This window comes from Octopus bimaculoides, chromosome 4, assembly GCF_046866305.1.
Source record: "Octopus bimaculoides isolate indiv1 chromosome 4, ASM4686630v1, whole genome shotgun sequence".
Classification (NCBI taxonomy): Eukaryota; Metazoa; Mollusca; class Cephalopoda; order Octopoda; family Octopodidae; genus Octopus; species Octopus bimaculoides.
This window is the reverse complement of record NC_142931.1, coordinates 119,691,769-119,713,900: the sequence shown is the minus strand read 5'-3', so window position 1 is coordinate 119,713,900 and position 22,132 is coordinate 119,691,769. Positions and strand designations below refer to the sequence as shown.

At 36.1% G+C, this 22,132-nt stretch overlaps 1 protein-coding gene and 1 long non-coding RNA gene across 2 annotated transcripts in view; one reads left to right on the top strand and one right to left on the bottom strand.

Moving 5' to 3' along the window:
- Positions 1-2,229: 2,229 nt before the first annotated feature.
- The window catches only part of LOC106868833 (anaphase-promoting complex subunit 10), a 31,176-nt gene continuing 11,273 nt past the window's right edge, over positions 2,230-22,132 (top strand). The window contains exon 1 of the mRNA XM_014914259.3: positions 2,230-2,883. Within this exon, the coding sequence (XP_014769745.1) occupies positions 2,877-2,883 (7 nt within the window). The 5' untranslated portion in view covers positions 2,230-2,876. The remainder of the gene's footprint in view (positions 2,884-22,132) is intronic.
- On the bottom strand, positions 13,167-18,533 carry LOC149136216 (uncharacterized). Its single transcript, XR_016241659.1, has 2 exons — positions 18,419-18,533; positions 13,167-15,017 (listed from the first exon to the last, which is right to left on the bottom strand). It is a non-coding gene; the product is annotated as an uncharacterized LOC149136216 (long non-coding RNA).

Here is a 22,132-nt window from a genome sequence, read left to right as displayed (position 1 = left end):
TAAACAGGGTATGTAAGGTATTTGAGGACACACCTTTTCTAGGTCATTGCTACATTTTTTGCTAACTCTGTATAATCTTTGTTTCAGAAAATAATAATGGCAGACCCTCAGTTTACTCAAGAAATGAAGAGGTATGCTGTTATTGTGGTTATAAAGGCTGAGCATAGTGATTTAGAAATATCTCGATTTTTAAAAGTTGCCAGATCTTTCGTCTACAAAGTTTGTAAGGAGTTAGAGACTGAAGATGGAAACGTATCACCAGTATCAAAGCATAAAAAGCATTCTAAACACTCTGAAATGATCAGAAGACTTGAATTTATCCAGCAAGTTCAACAGACCATTGATTACAATCCCAGAAAGTCCATGAGGTCAATTGCAAAAGATCTCCATGTATCAGAAGGAACAATCAGAAATGTTGTCCATGAAGACATCAGATATAAGTCTTATATGGTGAGAAGAAATCAGAAAAAACAAAAGAAAATCACTACATCAGATCTAAAAGGTTTTTAAACAAACTGAAAAATCCAGCAGAAGATTTGATTTGGTTTTTCTCAAAGGAGAAAAACTTCGACTAAGATCAAAAAGTTAGCAGAAGAAATGACAGATGGTTATGTGCAGACCCTTCTGAAGTTCCAAGTGTTATGCATGCAAAATTTCCTGCAACTGTCATGGTTTTAGGGGTTGTCAGCAATGAAGGACATGTGATGCCTCCTTACTTCTTTCCACAAGGCCTTAGAGTTAACTCTGCCGCCTACATTGAGGTCCTTGAAACAATTGTTAAACCCTGGATAGACAGTGTATGCAATGGAAGACCATATGTATTTCAGTAAGACGTTGCTTTGTATGAAAAGAAACTGTTGTTTCAAACATCACACAAATACTTTTTTACTTCCTAACTAAAAGTCAAATAATGTCTCTGAAGACAAACTCTGGTTCAAATTCTCAACCCTTTCGTTACTGCATTTATTTTGAGAGGCTCTGTGTTTCTTTCAATTACTTTAAATATAATAAAGAATTTAGTAAAATAACTTAGTTATCATTCAGCTAGTGTTAGGAACATAAATTGTGACAAAGATTTGGTGGAAGATTTTAATTCAAAACTTATGAAACCAAGACATTTGTACTCAGAGCCAGAGCCGGTTTCAGCTGAAAGGGTTAAATATAGATGAGGGTGATGGAAAATAAAATGTGCTTAAATTTAAAAAAAAAGAACTAGAATATTTTTTCAGAGTCTCAATGAGCTACATACGCCATGCATCTTTCTATAGTGATAGTAGTAGTAGTAGTAGTTGTTGTTGTTCTCCTCCTCCTCTGCTGTCTTTTCCTCCTACCTCTCCCCCCATCCTTCCTGTGATGGTGGTGGTGGTAGTGGTAGCATTGTAGCTTACTTGATTGGCTATCTTGATTGACATACTGCACAGAGACTACATTTTGGACATAGCTATGTCTTTGTTTTGAAGGTGGGCCTCACTGCATGCTTTCAAAGCATGTAATTTGTTTAGTGTGTGTGTGTGTCTATAAGTGTGGTGGTGGTGGTGGTGAGCAGGAGGGTGTGTCAGCAGTCCTGTGACAGTCTGAGGATGTTGTTCAATCTGCATTTGTTGTTTAGACATATGTCAACCCACTTTAAACAGACATATGAGGGGGTGCTGAAAAGTTCCTGGCTTTGGGTAAAAGAAAATACTGAAGGATCAGTTAGTTATGATTCTATTGAACTTAGGATTTTATTCAACGTATTCCCCTCTCAGATACACACATTTGTATGGAACTTGGAAGGTCGAGCCTCTAACCTGGCCTAAATGCAATACCCTTAAAACCAGGAACTTTACAGCACCCCCTTGTACAGTGAAAGGCATTCCAGCCTTCGGATCAGGTGGTCACAACAGTTGTTAATGGCAGAAAGGATTCAGTTTGAGTGCATACCAGTTGTTTTTACTTCTCTGCATGTTTCAAACAATGTGCATCCCTGTATAGTGTCCAACACTATTATGTATGATGGTTGCGAAATGTAGAGACTTAGCTTCCAAAATAGAATTGCGAATTATTTTTCAGCTTACAGAAATGAAACAGTTAAGTACGACTAAAAGAATATTATAATTTTCATGGTACATTGCAATATATGTAAATGAGGTGTGTTTGAGAAAAACCTATGAGCAATATAGGTGAGGTGTTAGGTAATATATGTAAGGTGCTATCAGTAAATGAAAACAAAGAGAAATGATATTGTGTTACCTTAACACAATAATGATCCTATAATATTTCATGTTTTGTTTAACTATCCTATAATATTTCATGAGAAATTTCCCCTTTCCAAATAGAAGGAAATAATCAAAGAATCTGGAGAAGTATGTTTTAATTGGCAAGCCATTTTCATGTGTTTTGAATAGCCTGCCAATATATACACAGTTCTCTGAACTCACATTATATTCTTTCTACTATATAGGATCATGGAGGTGCAATGGCCCAGTGGTTAGGGCAGCAGACTCGTGGTCATAGGATCGCGGTTTCGATTCCCAGACCGGGCGTTGTGAGTATTTATTGAGCAAAAACACCTAAAGCTCCACAAGGCTCCGGCAGGGGATGGTGGCGAGCCCTGCTGTACTCTTTCACCACAACTTTCTCTCACTCCTACTTCCTGTTTCTGTTGTGCCTGTAATTCAAAGGGTCAGCCTTGTCACACTGTGTCACGCTGAATATCCCCCCGAGAACTACGTTAAAGGTACACGTGTCTGTGGAGTGCTCAGCCACTTGCACGTTAATTTCACGAGCAGGCTGTTCCGTTGATTGGATCAACTGGAACCCTCGACGTCGTAAGCAACGGAGTGCCAACAACTATATAGGATCATAGAGCAACCTATAGGATCATAGAGCAACTTATGCAAGGTAATACAATGTATTTTCTCTTTGCTTTCCTTCATTGATATCATTTTACATAGTTGCCTAACTCCTCACTTATATTGTGCGATGGGCTTTTTCAAACCTTAATCTCCTCTAAATAAGAACTGACCCAGATAGACAACCTATCCAACCGAAAACAGCATGTAAAGCAGATGTAAAAATGCTGCTGTTGTTGCTGTTGCTGATGATCTGTTGTGGAATATGAAGTAAAACCTAACAAATTTTAAAAGCCTAGATTCTTATGTTCTTGATCTTTTCTTTTCTTAAATAGAGTAGTGTATATGGGTGTGTGTACACACATATATACATTTACACACACATAGACATGTCTTACTCTCTTTTACTTGTTTCAGTCATTTGACTGCGGCCATGCTGGAGCACTGCCTTTAGTCGTGCAAATCGACCCCAGGACTTATTCTTTGGATGCCTAGTACTTATTCTATCGATCTCTTTTGACGAACCGCTAAGTTACAGGGACATAAACACCCCAGCATCGGTTGTCAAGTGATGTTCGGGGGACAAACACAGACACACTAACATATACATATATACAACGGGCTTCTTTCAGTTTCCGTCTACCAAATCCACTCACAAGGCTTTGGTCGGCCCGAGGCTACAGTAGAAGACACTTGCCCAAGGTGCCACGCAGTGGGAATGAACCCGGAACCATGTGGTTCGTTAGCAAGCTACTTACCACACAGCCACTCCTGTCTTGTCTATTTGTGTTTATAATGTACATACCTACCTACCCAGCTATCCTTGATTTTCTTCCCCTATACTCTCTCTATCCACCTACTTGTACCTTGAAGGTACAGTCTGATACCTCCTTTCAACTATCCTTGCACCTTTTCCTGCTGGAGCAACCATATATCTCCTTTACAGTTAGACACCTTATGTATTCCTATTTTCTACTTTAGCCTCTCTACACCTGATACAAAACTACCTCCCTCAGTACTACACATCCACCATCATGGTGCTATGAAAAAAAAGCATCCAGTACACTCTATAAAAATTTAATCCTTTAACAATTAAACTGGTCATATTCAGCCCAAACATTGTACTTTGTTTTATGTTCAAACTGGCCAGATTCAACCTCACACACATATCCTACAATTCCATTCTGAAAATTAACAATTGCAACATTAAAATCTTAAAGCTACAAGATAATGAACGATTAACTCAAAACTATATGAACAAATAAGTATTACATTTGATAAAATAATTTGAATGCTAAAGGATTAAATTATGTAAAGATTTCTGAATTTAGCTCCTGTCATTGTTTTACTTCAAATATCTTGAGTTGTTTTATTCACAACCCATACTTGGTGAGTCAAAGCTATAGTCAATGACCTTGAGCTGGAAGAACTTCACAAACCTGTCTTGTCCTAGATATACCATATACAAGTTTTACTGGTATCATATTGACCCAATAGTAGTTACAAGATATTTAAAAAAAAAAATTATGTTTCTGCAATACATTCGTTTTGAACCAACTTCAATGATTGATTAGTACCCTATCCATTTTGTTGACCCCTTCAGAAGGATGACTAACAAAGTGGCTTTGGCAGAATTTGAACTCAGAAACTTAAGAGATGAAACTAAATGCTGCAAATCATTAAATATATAATAATATAATGTCACCAGTTTGCAAATTTCATGGAGTATCTGCTATAAGAAACTGAATTTTGTTGTGTATTAACACACGCGCGCGCGCGCACACACACACACACACACACACACACTTAACATATACACATTCAACACACACATGCACACACTCAACACACACACAAACACACACTCAATATGCACACTCCTCCCCACATACACACATACATATCGACAAACACAGGCACACACTCAATACACACACACACATACATACACACTGGGCACACATGCACACACACACACACACACACACATTTTTTTCTTCTTGCTGTAATGTAACTGTAAGAAGAAAAAGACAAGAAAAGAAAGTGGAGAGAGCTGAAAAAAGAAGCAACATGAGGAAAGGCATAGCTGTGTTATTTGAGGAAGAGAGTTAAAGAGTGGGAGAGATGAGAAAGAAAGAAAGAAAACAATGAAGGAAAGATGAAGAGAAAAAGGCGGCAAATGTTCAAAAAAAGGGGAGAAAGAATAAAAATGAGAATGAAATACAAAAATATCATAAATAATTTTAAACCAGTCTGCCATAACTTTATTAAATATTCATAATGTGTGTTTGTGTGTGTGTGTGTATTCAGAGAATGTGTGTCTTTTCTGAAGTATAGTAAGAAGAGTGGAAAGCATCAAACGTGAATGGAAATATCTCATGCTAAAAAAGTTTTGTCTTTTTTAAATTTATTTCTTATTGACCTACACTGAAATAGTTTATATTAAAGAGATTAGGTCTTTCAACATATCTTCTCTATAAAAACCAAATTTCTTCCATATAATTACTTTCTTGGCAGGACAAAAACAAAAAGTAAAAATAGATGTTTATATCTTAATAAATGTAAAAGTTTATTAAACCACACACACACACACACACACACACACACACACACACACACACACACACACACACACACACACACAAACATGCATTTCTTTTCTGTCTCACTAAATTATTCATATATATTTGTTTGCATAATTTGTTTTAATCAATGTAGTTTAGTGCTAGAACTAACAAAGTGGGCTACAAGTTCAACTCCTTTGACAGATAAAAATTTTCAAGAGATTTTGTTGGTGATGTTCGCATATGAACCAGATTCAATAAATTTGAGGAATAAACTCCACAGACTTTTATTGAATTCCTTGACATATGTATGTGAATTTTAATATATGTGTGAAGCACTGCCATCTTTTTATGGCACAGGCTCATCAATGGTTTAATAAAATAATAGTTGGAAAAGTCTCCAACAATTAAGTAAAGCAGGTTTTATTGTTTAAACTTTAATAAAATATTAAAACAATTAATATAAAAATTTCTTTTGGAATTAATCCTCTTTGGATCTGATTCTTCAAAGCATTTTCAAAAGAAAAAAATTAAATAAACTTCCTATGTAGGTCTATATAAATAGATAGGGTGTGTATTACTTAAAGTTATTTATTTAATAGCACTTTCAGCTTGTTTCTTTTAATATTCTGTGGATCTGATCTTGATAACTGATAATTATGATACCTCATCTCGAGGCAGAGATAATTTTGATAAATTAAGAGTTTATATTGTATGGTATTTAATATATCTGTATTTGTCTACGTTGTGAAGTCACATGGCTTAGTGATTGGAGTATTCAGCTCATGATTGTAAGGTTGGCAGTTCAATTCGCAGCAACGCATTGTGTCCTTGAGTAAGACACTTTATTTAACACCACTCCAGTTCATTCAACTGGTGAAAATGTGTTGTACCTTGTTTTTCAAAGGGCCAGCCTTGTCACACTGTGTCACACCGAATCTTCCTGAGAACTACACTAAGAGTAAACATGTCTGTGGAGTGCTCAACCACATGCACATTAATTTCACGGGCAGGTTGTTTCATTGGTCGGATCAACTGGAACCCTCGTTGTTGTAACCGGCAGAGTGCTGGTTCATATTTGTCTATGTTATTCAAATACATGCCACTAGCAAATTAAAGTCATTTCATTTAGTTCATTATTGTTTAAATTAGGCAAATTACCAAGGCCATGAATGTTTTGTTATTCGTTCTTTGTATAAATCTAAATCTTTTGATAAGGTGATGGTGGCTATTAAGCCAGAAACACTTGTCTCGATTGTCTTCTTTTCTCTAGTCAATAAACCTATCCTTTTTCTTAATACCATATAAATTTTTGAAGAATTCTCGATTCTTGGTTGTATGGTATTTAACATGTATTTGTCTATATTTTCGTAGGCTAGCGTCTATGGGAGATAACTCTTCCTGATATTTATTTTCAATAAACTAAATAATAATCCTTACTACTAAAGGTACAAGGCCTGAAATTTTTGGGGAGAAGGGTATAATCGATTACATCAACCCCAGTACCCCACTGGTACTTTTTTCATCGACCCTGAAACAATGAAAAGCAAAGTCGACCTCGGCGGAATTTCAACTCAGAACGTACAGACGGACGAAATGCCGCTAAGCATTTTGTCCAGCGTGCTAAAACAAACTAAATAATAATGAAACGTTAAATAGAACAAGACCACATATTTTAGACGAAAGAAGAGTCTATTAACTAGATGCATTACTCGACTGATACTTATTGAAGACATGAACATCACAAACTCTTACCTCTTTGTTCAGTCTTGCTGAATATTTATACCCAAACTGATATGACCCAGATTAATTCTGAATTAGATATCTTTGTCAAGACATTTCTGCCTTGTCTGTTAATTTATTTCAATAGAACAAATTAACGACGTAGTCTTAAAAAATTAAGAAGATTAAGAAGATATGAATAACGTTTTTCAAAACATTAATAATGTAGTTATTATACAGGGTGTCTGGGTACATGGAGTAAATAAAATCGTAACATAAACAATTAAATATAAGAAATAATAATTTCTTAAAGTATGTGTTAATCCCCATGTACCCAGACTGTAAATAAAATCGTAACGTAAACAATTAAATATAAGAAATAATAATGTCTTAAAGTATGTATTAATCCTCGTGTATCCAGACTTTGTGGACACCCTGTATATTATGAAGTTAGTCAAGACGATAAACCCGGCAGAATCAAAAGCACGTAGGTCAAAATGCTGTTGTTTCAGCTATTTACGTTTCTGGTTCAAATTCCGTTGAAGTCGACTCTACCTTTTATCCTTTCGAGCTCGGTAAAATAAGTGCGGGTCAAGAACTAGAAGTTGATTACAACGACTGTCCTCTTCTATAATTAAAAGCCTTGTGCCAAAAATTGAAACAATTATGAAGTTAATGACACAAATGTCTGTGCGCGGGTGAAGGGGCGTTCTAGTTAGGCAGAAAATTAACCTTATTGGGAAAAAGGATGCTCTTGTTAGGAGGTGGAGACGGGGTTGTAGTTGGGAAGGAAATAGGGCAATCGCGAGGGCTCTAATTGTTTTCTGCTCATTCTAATGAAGGGTTGCGATATCTGACGTCAGAATCCAGGACACTTCCCCTGACAATCACCACGACCCACCGTAGCCCCGGCCGACACATTTTGGTCCTTTGGTATTGTGTGTGTGTGTGCGCGCGCATGGATTTTTTAGCGATGGAAGCTGAAATTTCTGACTTTCGAAGAATGTTTAAAATTATTCCAGGTCTCAGATTTAGACATCTGAATCCAGGATATGTACTCGTAAATACGGACCTATGGCAGCCCAAGCTTTAGGGGACGGGGACTTTCTGACTTTTTTAATATGTGCAGTACTCACTAAATGATCCCAGAGATCAACTGATACTTATTTTATCGACCCCGAAAAGATGAAAAACAAAGTTGACCTCGGTGTAATTTGAACTCAGAACGTACCGTCTGTTACGATAAAGAACACTGAAATGTATTTGAGATTTTTGATTAAAAAAAAAAAATGTTTATTCCTATCGTAAACAAAAAAAAAAAAAAATGTCGGTACGACGAACGGCAAAACATCGAGTTCGAAGATTATTTTTCTTGAACTGGTGTTAACTGACCATTGTGTTGCTGTCGCCGTCTGTATATTGTTTTTTGTGTTGTCACAGCACTTTGGTCAAGCAGTTGTCTTCTGTGTCTGATCTGATGTCTCCTGTTCTCCGTCTTTGTCTATAGCTAAATTGTGTAGTTATTTATTATTATTTTTTTTTGCTCAGAAGTTTTTTATTTTTAACTAGAATTTTATTGAATCGCAATTTAATAACAAGGAAAAAGAAAACAAAGGTGATGGTCGATGGGGGTTTAAGCTCTGTTACCAGAGCCGGTTCCACGTGAAGTCTTGGTTGGTCAAATTTTTTTAATGACGTAGTTAGTATTCTAGCGAATCGCGACCGTATCCTTGAGTAGTTTATTTTTACATAGGATATCGCGGTCCGAGTTCAAATGCTAAGCATTCCTGCTACACACCGAACGTAATGCTTATTGTCCGGCGGACTGATAAGTATTTTTCCGGATTCTGCCAGCTCGTACCCATCTCCACTCGAATGGTGAATGTCAAAGTTGATACTGGCAGAAATTCAACTCAAAAATTTAAGGGACTTAACTAAATATCAGAATCCATTAAATATCTATCAATGATTCTTGGCAATTTTAAGAGGCAAGTTGATACTATCAATATCCAGTACTCGAGATATTTTATTTTATCAACCCCGAAAGGGTGAAAAGCAAAACTGACCTCGGCGAGATTTGAACTCAGAACGTAAAGAATTAGAGTATTAAATATAAAAAAATATAATGCAATCAGTGGGATTCAAATAGCATTCAGGGGTAAAAACCAAAAGCTTAACGAAATCTTGCGAAGTTCAGTGTCTTAAGGGAGGTAACTCTTTAAAATATATTTATTTAATAAACTAAATAATATTAATAATTATTCTGTTGTGTCTGGGGAGAGTCATTTTCTCTTGAGACTATTGATAAGGTTGCAAGGCGCAACGAAAAGTTTAGGAAAATAAAAATAAGAAATTTTAACGGTGAGTGTGTTAAATTTCGAGGCACAATAAAAAAATGACTATCCCCAGACACAACAGAATATGCTTCAACACACGAAATCACATAAAAAATTTTGCAAACCAAATCCAAAAACGAAATTAATAATTATAATTTCTAACAAAGGACAGAATCAAAATTTTTTTAGTGTGGGAATTAATCTGATCTAGATACTTGACTGTTACTTTATTTCATCGATCGTAGAAGGATGGAAAATAAAATTGACAGTAAGATTTAAACTTAATAGAGTAAAGGGGCATAACTAAACACTATTTTTTTTCTTTCTCTTTGATTCTAGTTAATTCAAGGGCGAAGAATGGGTTATTTTATGAAGAGGAGTTGCAAACCATTCAGTGGAAATATGTTGGCCTGGACTTGTGCCTCAAAGGGTAGCATTTTAGTTTCAATTCTATGGTCATTCATGAATGAAGGGGTTCTTTTTACACAGCTTTTCAAACAGTCACCTCTTTACTCAAAGAGACAAATTCTATTTCTATTGTTGTTATAAACCCCAGGTTAGTGGAGGCGCAATGGCCCAGTGGTTAGGGCAGCGGACTTGCGGTCATAGGATCGCGGTTTCGATTCCCAGACCGGGCGTTGTGAGTGTTTATTGAACGAAAACACCTAAAGCTCCACGAGGCTCCGGCAGGGGATGGTGGTGAACCCTGCTGTACTCTTCCACCACAACTTCCTCTCACTCTTACTCCCTGTTTCTGTTGTGCCTGTAATTCAAAGAGTCAGCCTTGTCACACTGTGTCATGCTGAATATCCCCGAGAACTACGTTAAGGGTACACGTGTCTGTGGAGTGCTCAGCCACTTGCACATTAATTTCACGAGCAGGCTGTTCCGTTGATCGGATCAACTGAGACCCTCAACGTCGTAAGCGACAGAGTGCCAACAACATTAGCCCCAGGTTAGTGTTAACTAATTAGACATATGATCAAATGCATTTTAGCCATGACCATTTTAACCATTTTTTTCCAGGTATGAAACTTTTCAGCAGTTCTTCAAATGATTCTGAATTAGATATCTAAATTTCAACTTCAGTGTTCTAACAATTACAGCAACAATACCAAGAACAATGACACTAATAATGGTTATATCTAATTTAGACATAAGGCCAGCAGTTTTGAGAGACGTTGATACCACTGACTCCAGTACTTGACCTCAGAGGGCTTTGAACTCCGAATTTTAAACACCAGGACAAATGTTATATTGTAAAGCATTCTTTTTGACATTGTAGTGATTCTGCCAGTAAGTACATTATATAAAGTAATCAAGGTGCAGACGTGGCTGTGTGGTAAGAAACTTGGGAAGCAAGTTTCCCAACCACATGATTCTGGGTTCAGTCCTACTTCATAACATCTTGGGCAAGTGCCTTCTACTATAGCCTTGGGGCAACCAAAGTCTTACTAATGGATTTGGTAGACAGAAACTGAAAGCTCATTGTGTGTGTGTGTATCATCACCATCGTCATTTAACGCCCGCTTTCCATGCTGGTATGGGTTGAACGGTTTGAATGAAGGCTAGAAAGCCAGGAGGCTGCACCAAGGTTTCTATAGCTGGATGCCCTTCCTAATGCCAACCACTCTGAGAGTGTAGTGCGTGCTTTTTACGTGCCATTGGCACTGGTATCAGCCATACTCAAACGGTGCTTTTTACTTGCCACAAGTACGGGTACCAGTCGGGCAGCACTGACGTTAACCACAACACCAATTTCACATGACTCAACAGGTCTTCTCAAGCACAGCATATTGCCTGACAATTGAAGGGTACCTTTAAATGGGCTAGTTATGCAACACTGGCATCAGCCACACACACACACATATACGGAGAATTCACAAAAAAACAAAAGATGAAGATAGGTGGTGTAGACAACAAACAGATGTATATATATATATATACATACATATCGATGTGTCTTTGTTCACCATCACCTCATGACAACTGGTGTTGGTGTGTTTACATCCCCATAACTTAGCATAGATTGGGGGGGGGTACCCAAAAAGGAGTGTACCAACAAAAAGGCTGATACCAGGCTTAATAAAGGAAATAAATAAGTACTGAGGCTGATTCATTCAACAAAAAATTCTTTAATGTGATGCCCCAGCATGGCCACAGTCTAATGACTGAAACAAGTAAAAGAAATGAGAAATGTACAACAACTTATCAGGAAAAAGTAAAAGAAGAGGCAGAAAGCAAAATGAGTCAAATGAAGAAAGACAACAATGATAACCAAAAGTGTATGAGTTGTACTCAGGCACTGAATTGGTTACAATGACAAGGACTCCAGTTGATCTGATCAATGGAAAAGCTTGCTTGTGAAATTAATATGCAAATGGCTGAGCAGCTCCACAGACATGCATACCTTTAACTTAGTTCTTGGTGAGATTCAGGGTAACACAAAGTGTGAAATACAGGTACTACTCATTTTTGCCAGCTGAGTGGATTGGAGTAACATGAAATAAAGTGTCTTGCTCAAGGACACAACATATCACTGGGAATTGAACTCATGACCTTACAATTGTGAGCTGAATACCCTAACCACTAAGTCATGCGCCTTCACTCAGGACAAAACACAAAAAGATTTTTAAAAAGGGACCATTAAAAGAGCCATAGAGAGGAAATGGTTTATAGTCACATGAGAGGTAGCACTGACAAATTTCAAGAAGCATGATATCTTTGAATCTAATAAAAACTGCAGTGAAGAGATGATGGAATTTCAAGGACAAATCTTTGGTGAACATCTACCTATATCATAGATTCCACAATTAATTTTTTGCCAATACAACTTTTATTTAGTTTGAACCAGCCAGTACCGCCTGACTGGCCTTCGTGCCGGTGGCACGTAAAAGCACCCACTACACTCTCTGAGTGGTTGGTGTTAGGAAGGGCATCCAGCTGTAGAAACTCTGCCAGATCAGATTGGAGCCTGGTGTAACCACCTGGTTCACTAGTCCTCAGTCAAATCGTCCAACCCATGCTAGCATGGAAAGCGGACGTTAAACGATGATGATGATGATTCAACAATTCTTAGCACTTTTTAGTTTTCACTGGACTTATAGACCATGAAACACTGTCAAAACCTATCTTCAAGTCAAGAAATACATGTTACACTTGTTCACTGCTAAAAAATTTCCTTTGTCATTGTTTCAGCACATTTTATGCAAACTAATTCCATTCTGCAATACATTTTTTTGCAATCCTCATGACAAAGAAAAATAAATCAAATAATAAAAGTAATAATAATAAATAGCTGGACTTGTGAAAAATTCACAGAAAACATAAAAAATGTAAGCATCTGTAAACAATGTACTGGTGTCATGAGAAATGTTTGTATATTATGACCGTTTGTCATTATGTTCTGAGTTCAGATTCTGCTGAGATCAACTTTACCTTTTGTCCTTTCAAGGTCGATAAATTAAGTATCAGCTGTGTACTGGGGTCGATCTAATCAACTGGCCTACTCCCCACAAAAAATTCAGGCCTTGTATATTGCGACAGTTACAGAATATAGAAAGTAATGTAACACCAATGACTATATAAGCCAACCAAAAATTCTCAGTTACACAAACGTAAACAGAATTACTATTTAACCTTAAAATACATTGTACATATTCAAAGAACCTTAATGTACAAATTGAAATGCAAAAGAACAAAATAATAAATGGATTTATGAATGAAAGTTTGGTAATTGCATTTATTTCCACAACGCGACACTTATTATTGCAAACATGTTTTAAGTAACCTAAACTATACACACACAAATACATTCATATACATATGTCTTGAGTTGTAGCTGTAATTCAAAGGGGCCAGCCTTGTCATATTCTGTGTGAGGCTGAATCTCCCTGAGAACTAGGTTAATGTTATGCATGTCTGTGGAGTACTCAGCCACTTGTGAGTTAATTTTGTCGTTGTGTGATAATGAAAGTGAAACTGATATCCAATATTTGCTGTGTGTATGTATCTACATATGAACTTTGCTTTGGATTTATGTATCTACTGTCTCTCTCACTTTCTCTTCCTTTGTGTCGCTCTTCTCTCTCACTTTTGATTTAACAATGTGTATATGTATCTATGGTGGAGGCGTGTGGCTTAGTGGTTAGGGTGTCAGCATCATGATCGTAAGAATGTGGTTTCAATTCCTGAACTGGGCGACGCGTTGTGTTCTTGAGCAAAGCACTTCATTTCACGTTGCTCCAGTCCACTCAGCTGGTAAAAATGAGTAACACTGCGATGGATTGGCGTCCTGTCCAGCTGGGGAACACATACGCCATTGAAACCGGTAAACCGGGCCCATGAGCCTGGCTAGGCTTTAAAAGGGCGCATTTTTATTTATTTTATATGTATCTATGTATCTACTGCTCTTGCAATGAACGCCGTCACCACTCACTGTCTCTTTCACTCTCACTTTTTCTCTCTCTCTCACTCTTTCTTTCTCTCTTACATCATCTCTGAAACATTTAAAAACACAACACGAATGCTGTCACAACTCACTGTCTTTTTCACTCTCTCTCTCTTTCTTTCTGTCTTACTTCTTCTGTGTCCTCCTCTCTCTCGCTTTGCCACTTCTTTGAAGTAAGTGTGACGCACACAACAGGTAAGTACAAAAACAAAAAGTTAGCGTTTTAATATTATTGATGATAATAATAATAATAATAATAATAATAATAATAATAATAATAATGATAATAATAATAATAATAATAATAATAATAATAAATTAAAATTTATTGCATATCATAAATATAAAATACTGCAAATAGTTGATGAATGATGGAATTCCAATTGTGAAATATCACTTGTAGTTTGGATTCAACAAACCAAAACAGAAAAAAAAAAAAAATTAATAAAATATGGTGCAGAATGAAAACAATAGCTATAGTGAAATGATCATTTTGATTAATATGTGGCAGAGAGTTAATGTTAATACAAATATTCATTAGAAAATTAAAACAAAGCAGGAAAATTTTCCAACAGCAATATATGTAAAGGGCATAATTCTGCTTTATGCACAGCATATAACCCCACATAACTTTTTCATTGTTTGGAATTTTCTGTAAATTTTTGCAAATCTGTATTCTTCACACAGGAATTCATGAGACTATATATAAAAAGAATTTTTCTTCAATTTTAAAATTCATAAACTATCTCTGTTCATGTTTCATGCTGGTATTAATTGGATGGTTTGACAGGATATAATAAAATCAAAGGACTATGTTATGCTCCAGCGTCTGCTTTGGTATGGTTTCTACGATTAAATGTCTAATGCCAAAACACTTTACAGAGTGTACTGGGCACATTTTTTAGGGCATCAACACCAGTGAGGTTACCATGTAGCTTGCAAGACTAAATCCCCTTCAAATGAGTTCAACTACAGTCAAGAGGGAGGCAGCTTTATGCTATGAGATGTGAGTAAAGAGTTCGAAGGAAGATGTATGGAAGAGGTTTTATGCTGTAGAGGAGATACACAGCTGCTTCCATTATATGAGTGTCTGAGAATAATAGAATTGGTGCTGGAAAGAGAGAAGAACAAAGTATTTAATTAAAAGAATAAACAGCAATTGAAAAGTTAGAATTGAATTAAGGCTGCGCTAATTATTAGTTTTGGAATGTGAAGTAGCATTATCAGTTGATGATATCACATACACTGCAAGAGTCATTAAGAACTGTCAAAGGTTTTATTGATAGCCAGTTGGTAGATAATTGAAGAGGTATCAAATTTGATGGCATAGATCTTCTGCTGGTTCAAGCTGTTTCAAAACACATCTGCCAACCGTAGAGAAGTGTTTGAAATACCTGATCAGCTAAACTGGCTGATGAAGATTCACTGGTTTTATTTATAGAAGAAGGAAATGTGCATATATGAGTATCAGGCGCATGAACAAATGTTCAGGATATGCAGTAGGCATTATTAGAGTAAGAGAAGGAGACAGAATGACAACAATATATATATATTATAAGTAAATACTTTTTGTTCTCTCTCTTTCTCTCTCACACACACATGCATATATATAGACATAGATACATACAAATATCTATCTGTCTGTCTATTTATCTATCATTTTATATATATGTATATTCATATATATATACCGTTGTGTCTGGGGAGAGTCATTTTCTTATTGTGACTTAAAATTTAACACACTCACTGGTAAAATTTCCACTTATTTCTTATTTTTATTTTCCTAAAATTTTCGTTGCATCTTGCAACCTTATCAATAGTCAAATGGGACAGTCAAGACTATTGATAAGGTTGCCAGACGCAACGAAAATTTTAGGAAAATAAAAAGAAAAATAAGTGGAAATTTTACCGGTGAGTGTGTTAAATTTTAAGTCACAATAAGAAAATGACTCTTCCCAGACATAACAGAATATGCTTCAACACACGAAATCACATAAAAAATCTTGCAAACCAAATCCCAAAACGAAACATATATATATATATATATATATATTTTTTTTTATATATATATATATATATATCTTGTAAAAGTATATTAAGCATGTACTCTATAAAAAAGTTTTGAGTAATTCTTCACTTTATTGAACATCACTGTCATACAAGTGATGTCCCTCATTTCCAGTTTCCTGTGAAAATATGCTCAGGTATTATTTGGAAACAGGTGAGTGTTGGTGACAGAAAACGTGTCTGAGTGTAGAAAATTTGCGCCAATGAATTCCATCTGACCTAAGTCAACATGGAAAATAGACAATAAAATGGTGATGATGATGATTGTGTACTAAACTAGAAAATAAAAATGAAAGAAAATTGAATTTAATGGTGTGTATATATATATATATATATATATATATATATATATATATATATACAGATATAGGGCAGGGAATCGTCAATTAGTAATAAAATTAATAATTAACAATTTTGCCAAGTAGTTCAGTATGAAAAAAACCTTTATCGGTAAAACCATTTATAATCATAAATATACAGGGATTAGCATGAGTTGCTTCTCCAACATACTGAAAATTTAGAAATAGCAGTCAAAGAACTACTGATTCCAAACTACAAATTTTTTCTCTAACGGATGGCGATATTTATGGCACACACAGAACAAAACCGAAGAGAAAAGCAAAAAACAAACCTGCCTTTAGTTAATTGAGTACAACGTTTCACGGTTAAGAGTATGAAGGTACTCTATTCCGATCTTCAGCCCAATATTCGAATAAATTTGAAAATGTCTATACAACTCATGGGAATTTTGACCATGCGACATCAAAAACAACACATGAGGAAGGCACTTACAAAATTTATCGGCTAGTACGTTCAAACATTTCACTCCAAAGAATCTATTCTTTGACTGCTATTTCTAAATTTTCAGTATGTTGGAGAAGCAACTCATGCTAATCCCTGTATATATATATATATATATATATATATATATCAGGTCATTCCATAAGTTCTGTCCGAATTTTGAATAAAGAAAACAAATGATCAAATGTTATACTGCTAAGCATTTTGTTTGACATGCTAATGATTCAATCAACTCACCCTGACTATTGCTAGTAATATTGCATATGAGAATCCAAATATTATTTTTAATGACATTAAAGGAACAAATGGAAATTTTAGGAGAGGTGGTGTATAATAATTCTTATCTAAATATCTACTGTAATAGTACTCTTGTGTTTGTCTCCATCACAACATACGAATGAGAAAGGAAGGGGTGATGGCAAACTTGGTAGTGGGATGATAGAAGTTCTAAGGCGAAAAAAAAAAAATCAAACTCTGCGTGAGTATATGTGTGTGTATGTAAAAGGGAGTCGTGTGAATGCGTGTGTGTGTGTGTGTAATAGAAGTGGGATGGTGAACAGTCAATGCTGAAAAGAAAACTCAAACAGCGTTTCAACTCTGTGTGAGTATACGTGTGTATGTGTGTGGATGTACAAAGGAAGTATGTGAATGTTTGTATCTGTGATTATTATATATATATAAAATACTACAATTAGCCGTCAATTTTTGACAGTATGGGACCAGCTGGTATATATTAATTTATCTTATATTGATTCAAGGTCACGGTTACATTTAGCGACAGGTGTTACAGGCTGAATCAGTCCAATATACATCTGGTGTACACTTCATTAACCTACACCCAGTGCCAGATTTAGACCTAGTTGGGACCATGGGCCAAAGGGTTTGGAGGGCCCTTATGATTTTGCTAATTCAAACCATAATAATATAATAAATCTGACCCCATTAATTCTAGGACTTTAGGCCTAATGAGTCCAGTTAGGGCTCAATTAGATTTTAAAAAATTTTAACCATTAAAAAAAAAAAAAAATTACAAATTATTTATTTGATTGCTGTGTATACATTTTAAAATTTCTAATTTCAAGCTTTAGGCTTCTCTGATTTAAAAGGGCCTCCAATGCTTGACCAACCCATTCAAGCAAGGGTGCTGGGCTGGGCTATGGGCATATGGGACCATACATAAATTCGCTCCTGCTCACCACCCCTTAGTGCCCAAGGGACGAAAGGCGAAAGTCGACTCCCGTAGGATTTGATTTAGATGGCAGGTGAACGAAACTTAACACTATATCGTATTTAGGTCCAAAAGGGCGTAAACTGGTCGAATTGATAGAACGTCAATCGGAGGTAAAGAATACGTACACCACCCGTTTTCGGCGTAACAAAAATCCTAACCCTAACACGGGTGTACGTATTCTTTACTTTCGCCGAACGTCGAACAGAATACGTTATGTGTTACGCTCTGAGATTCTGCCATTCATCCCTCTAGGGTTGATAAAATAAAATACTTGTCAAGTACTGGATAGACAGTGTCGACTAACCGCATACCCTCAAAACTATTGTCTTGGCTTTACGTTGTGAATTCAAATTCCACCGAGGTCGACTTTGCTTTTCATTTTTTTGGGGTCGATAAGTCAATAAAATAAATACCAGTCGAGCACCGAAGTCGGTGTAATCAACTGGCTCCCTCCCGCCAAATTCCGTGACTTGTGCCTATAATAGAAAGAATTATTAAGAACAACTTAAGACAAAAACAACAAAAGTGTAGTAATTATTCCCCTTTATTGTATAATCTTCCTTTAAAAATACCACATTTGTCGTTATTGCTACCGGAACTATGGCTTGCGCGCATTATTTGGATATGTGAGAATTTCAGGTAATCTTTGACTGTCTTCATTTGATGTCAGCATATATAAACATTTTGAAGTATAGGACCCAAAAAATAAAACAGATGAATTTCTTAGACCTAGAAGTGTCATAATATGTCACTATTGTCTCGGTCTTAATATATTCTTTAAAATATCTCTCATGTTTTCTAATATGTAAACATATCTTTCTTTTCAGCTTAACTTAATATTTCATTACATTTTCCAATTTAGATTTAATTACGGAGATGTTTAGTGTTTCTTAAACGAGATATTATGAATATTATGTAACGTTAATTCTAAATTATCATTTATTTACTTTTTAAATTAACGTACGTGGTTGTTTTAAATATCAACACCCAACAATAACAACGGCTTAATGTGGGAGTTCACGGTGTTGTTTGATATGTCAAGACAGCAGCCGAATCTTCCTTGAATCACATCCACTGTCTTTAAAAAATGGGCTGACGCATTTGACAATAGTCGTGTATTCTTCCTCATCCCACAAAAAGACGGAATAGTCACATCTGGATTGGTTTTGATCACGTGGCTGCTTGATTGAGGTTAACCAATAACAACAACAACAACGAGCCAACTAGGTAGGTTCTACTCGCAACCTGCTTGAAATAACTGCTAAATCTCCCTGAAATCTTACTCTTCAATATATAAAAAGAAAGGGCGTATTGGGGGAAAACTTTGTTCTTGATATACAAAAAGTCAGGATAGTCAAGACTGGAACGTCGTTGATCACACGTCTGCTCCATTAGTACAAAACGATAAGAGCAACAGTTACAAAACATCGTATGTAGTTTATATTTAAGTCTCATATAAACTAGTAAATAAACGATGGAACTGAATTACCGTATTCTAACATTGTTCGATTTTGGCGGCATTATTTCGCATGGAACAAAGTAGCATAAACGATCGTTCTGATGCTACAGAAATGTATCATGCGCACACTCTTTATATCACTAATTACTGGTACATTGCTAATTCTCCCAGTTACATATTAATTGCTTCGTCTTGTCAAAAGACAAAGAATTTTTAAAAACTAATTTCGGTTATTAGTCGATTCCAGTTACTAATTTAAAAAACAATAAAATCAAAAGAACCTAAAAAAGAACAGAGAAGTAAAATTATTAAGCTTTTCCTTTTTAAACTAAGATTATGTTATTAGTTAAAAACATAAATTGTAAAGTTTTGTAGGGAGAGAGAGAGAGAGAGAAAATATTTTTTTTAACTTTCAAAGAATGTACAGTTGATTTAGCTATCAAATAGTGTGAGCCTAACTTGGTTTATATCAATCATTCTATGTGCTGATATCTTGACGGAATAGTCACATCTGGATTGGTTTTGATCACGTGGCTGCTTGATTGAGGTTAACCAATAACAACAACAACAACGAGCCAACTAGGTAGGTTCTACTCGCAACCTGCTTGAAATAACTGCTAAATCTCCCTGAAATCTTACTCTTCAATATATAAAAAGAAAGGGCGTATTGGGGGAAAACTTTGTTCTTGATATACAAAAAGTCAGGATAGTCAAGACTGGAACGTCGTTGATCACACGTCTGCTCCATTAGTACAAAACGATAAGAGCAACAGTTACAAAACATCGTATGTAGTTTATATTTAAGTCTCATATAAACTAGTAAATAAACGATGGAACTGAATTACCGTATTCTAACATTGTTCGATTTTGGCGGCATTATTTCTAACCCTAACCCTAACCCTAACCCTAACCCTAACCCATGGAAATATCATAACCCATGGAAATATCTAACAGTATGACATAACCCTAGGAATCTTATCTGTGACAACTATCAGTTTATTGTCAATATCTTAACTCTTTTTATTTCGTCTGCCTTTACGTTATGAGTTCAAATTCCGCCGAGGTCGACTTTTTCCTTTCATTCTTTGGGGGTCGATTAAATAAGTACCAGTCACGCACTGGGGTCGATGTAATCGACTTAATCCCTTTGTCTATCCCTGTTTGTCCCCTCTGTGTTTAGCCCCCTGTGGGCAATAAAGAAATAAATATCTTAACTCTTTTGTTATCATTCCACCTGAAACTTGCCCTTGGTTGCATGGTACAAACTTCTGGTTCTTAAGTAATTTACATTAAAACTTTTCATCAAAATTTCATGTTAATTTATGTTCAAAATACCAGATTAATAATGACTAAATATTTTACTAAATTCTTCCTTATTTTCAAAATCAATTGAAACAAAGGCTGTGTATTTTAACAGAAATATGGTAACTAAAGTGGAGGCACAATGGCCCAGTGGTTAGGGTAGCGGACATAGGATCGCGGTTTCGATTCCCAGACTGGGCGTTGTGAGTGTTTATTGAGCGAAAACACCTAAAGCTCCACGAGGCTCCGGCAGGGGATGGTGGCGAACTCTGCTGTACTATTTCACCACAACTTTCTCTCACTCTTACTTCCTGTTTCTGTTGTGCCTGTAACTCAAAGGGCCAGCCTTGTCACACTGTGTCACGCTGAATATCCCCAAGAACTACGTTAAGGGTACACGTGTCTGTGGAGTGCTCAGCCACTTGCACATTAATTTCACGAGCCGGCTGTTCCGTTGATCGGATCAACTGGAACCCTCGACGTCGTAAGTGACAGATTGCCAACATGGTAACTAAAGAATCTGATAGGCTGGAGACAGTTGTAAACAATTGAACCAGTTTCAATGGATACCTGCTTCCCTATGTCACACATTTGTAGGATTTGTTTTAGAGAAATTAAGTGAAAGCTGTTAATTTAACCCCTTACCTAAAGGATTAACCCCTTACCTAAAGGGTTAAATGTATTGCTTATTTATTCATAGATATGGATTAATCCATGCATTATCTTGGAGCTTCAAGATTTCTTATCTTTCTTATCCTTATTTGTTTCAATCATTAGACTGCGGCCATGCCGGTGCACTTCCTTAAGTTGAATGAATCGACCCCAATACTTATTAATTTTTTTTAAAGCCTAATACTTATTCTATCAGTCTCTTTTACCAAACCACTAAGTTACGGAGATGTAAACAAGGTGGTGAGCTGGCAGAATCATTAGCCAGCTGGGCAAAATGCTTAGCGGTACTTCGTCTGCCACTACATTCTGAGTTCAAATTTCACCCAGGTCGACTTTGCCGTTCATCCTTTTGGAGGTCGATAAATTAACTACCAGTTGCATACTGGGGTCGATTTAATGAACTTGCCCCTTCCCCCAAAATTTCAGGCCTTGTGCCTATAGTTGAAAGGATTATTAAAAGGGATGTAAACACATCAACACTGGTTATCAAACAGTGGTGGGGGACAAACACATACACACACAATGACACACACACACACATTCTATTATTTGTTTCAGTTATTTTGATTGTGGCCATGCTGGAGCACCGCCTAAACTTCTTTCAGTTTCTGTCTACCAAATCCACTCACAAAGCTTTGGTCAGCCCAAGGCCATAGTAGGAGACTCTTGCCCAAAGTGCCACACAGAGGACTGT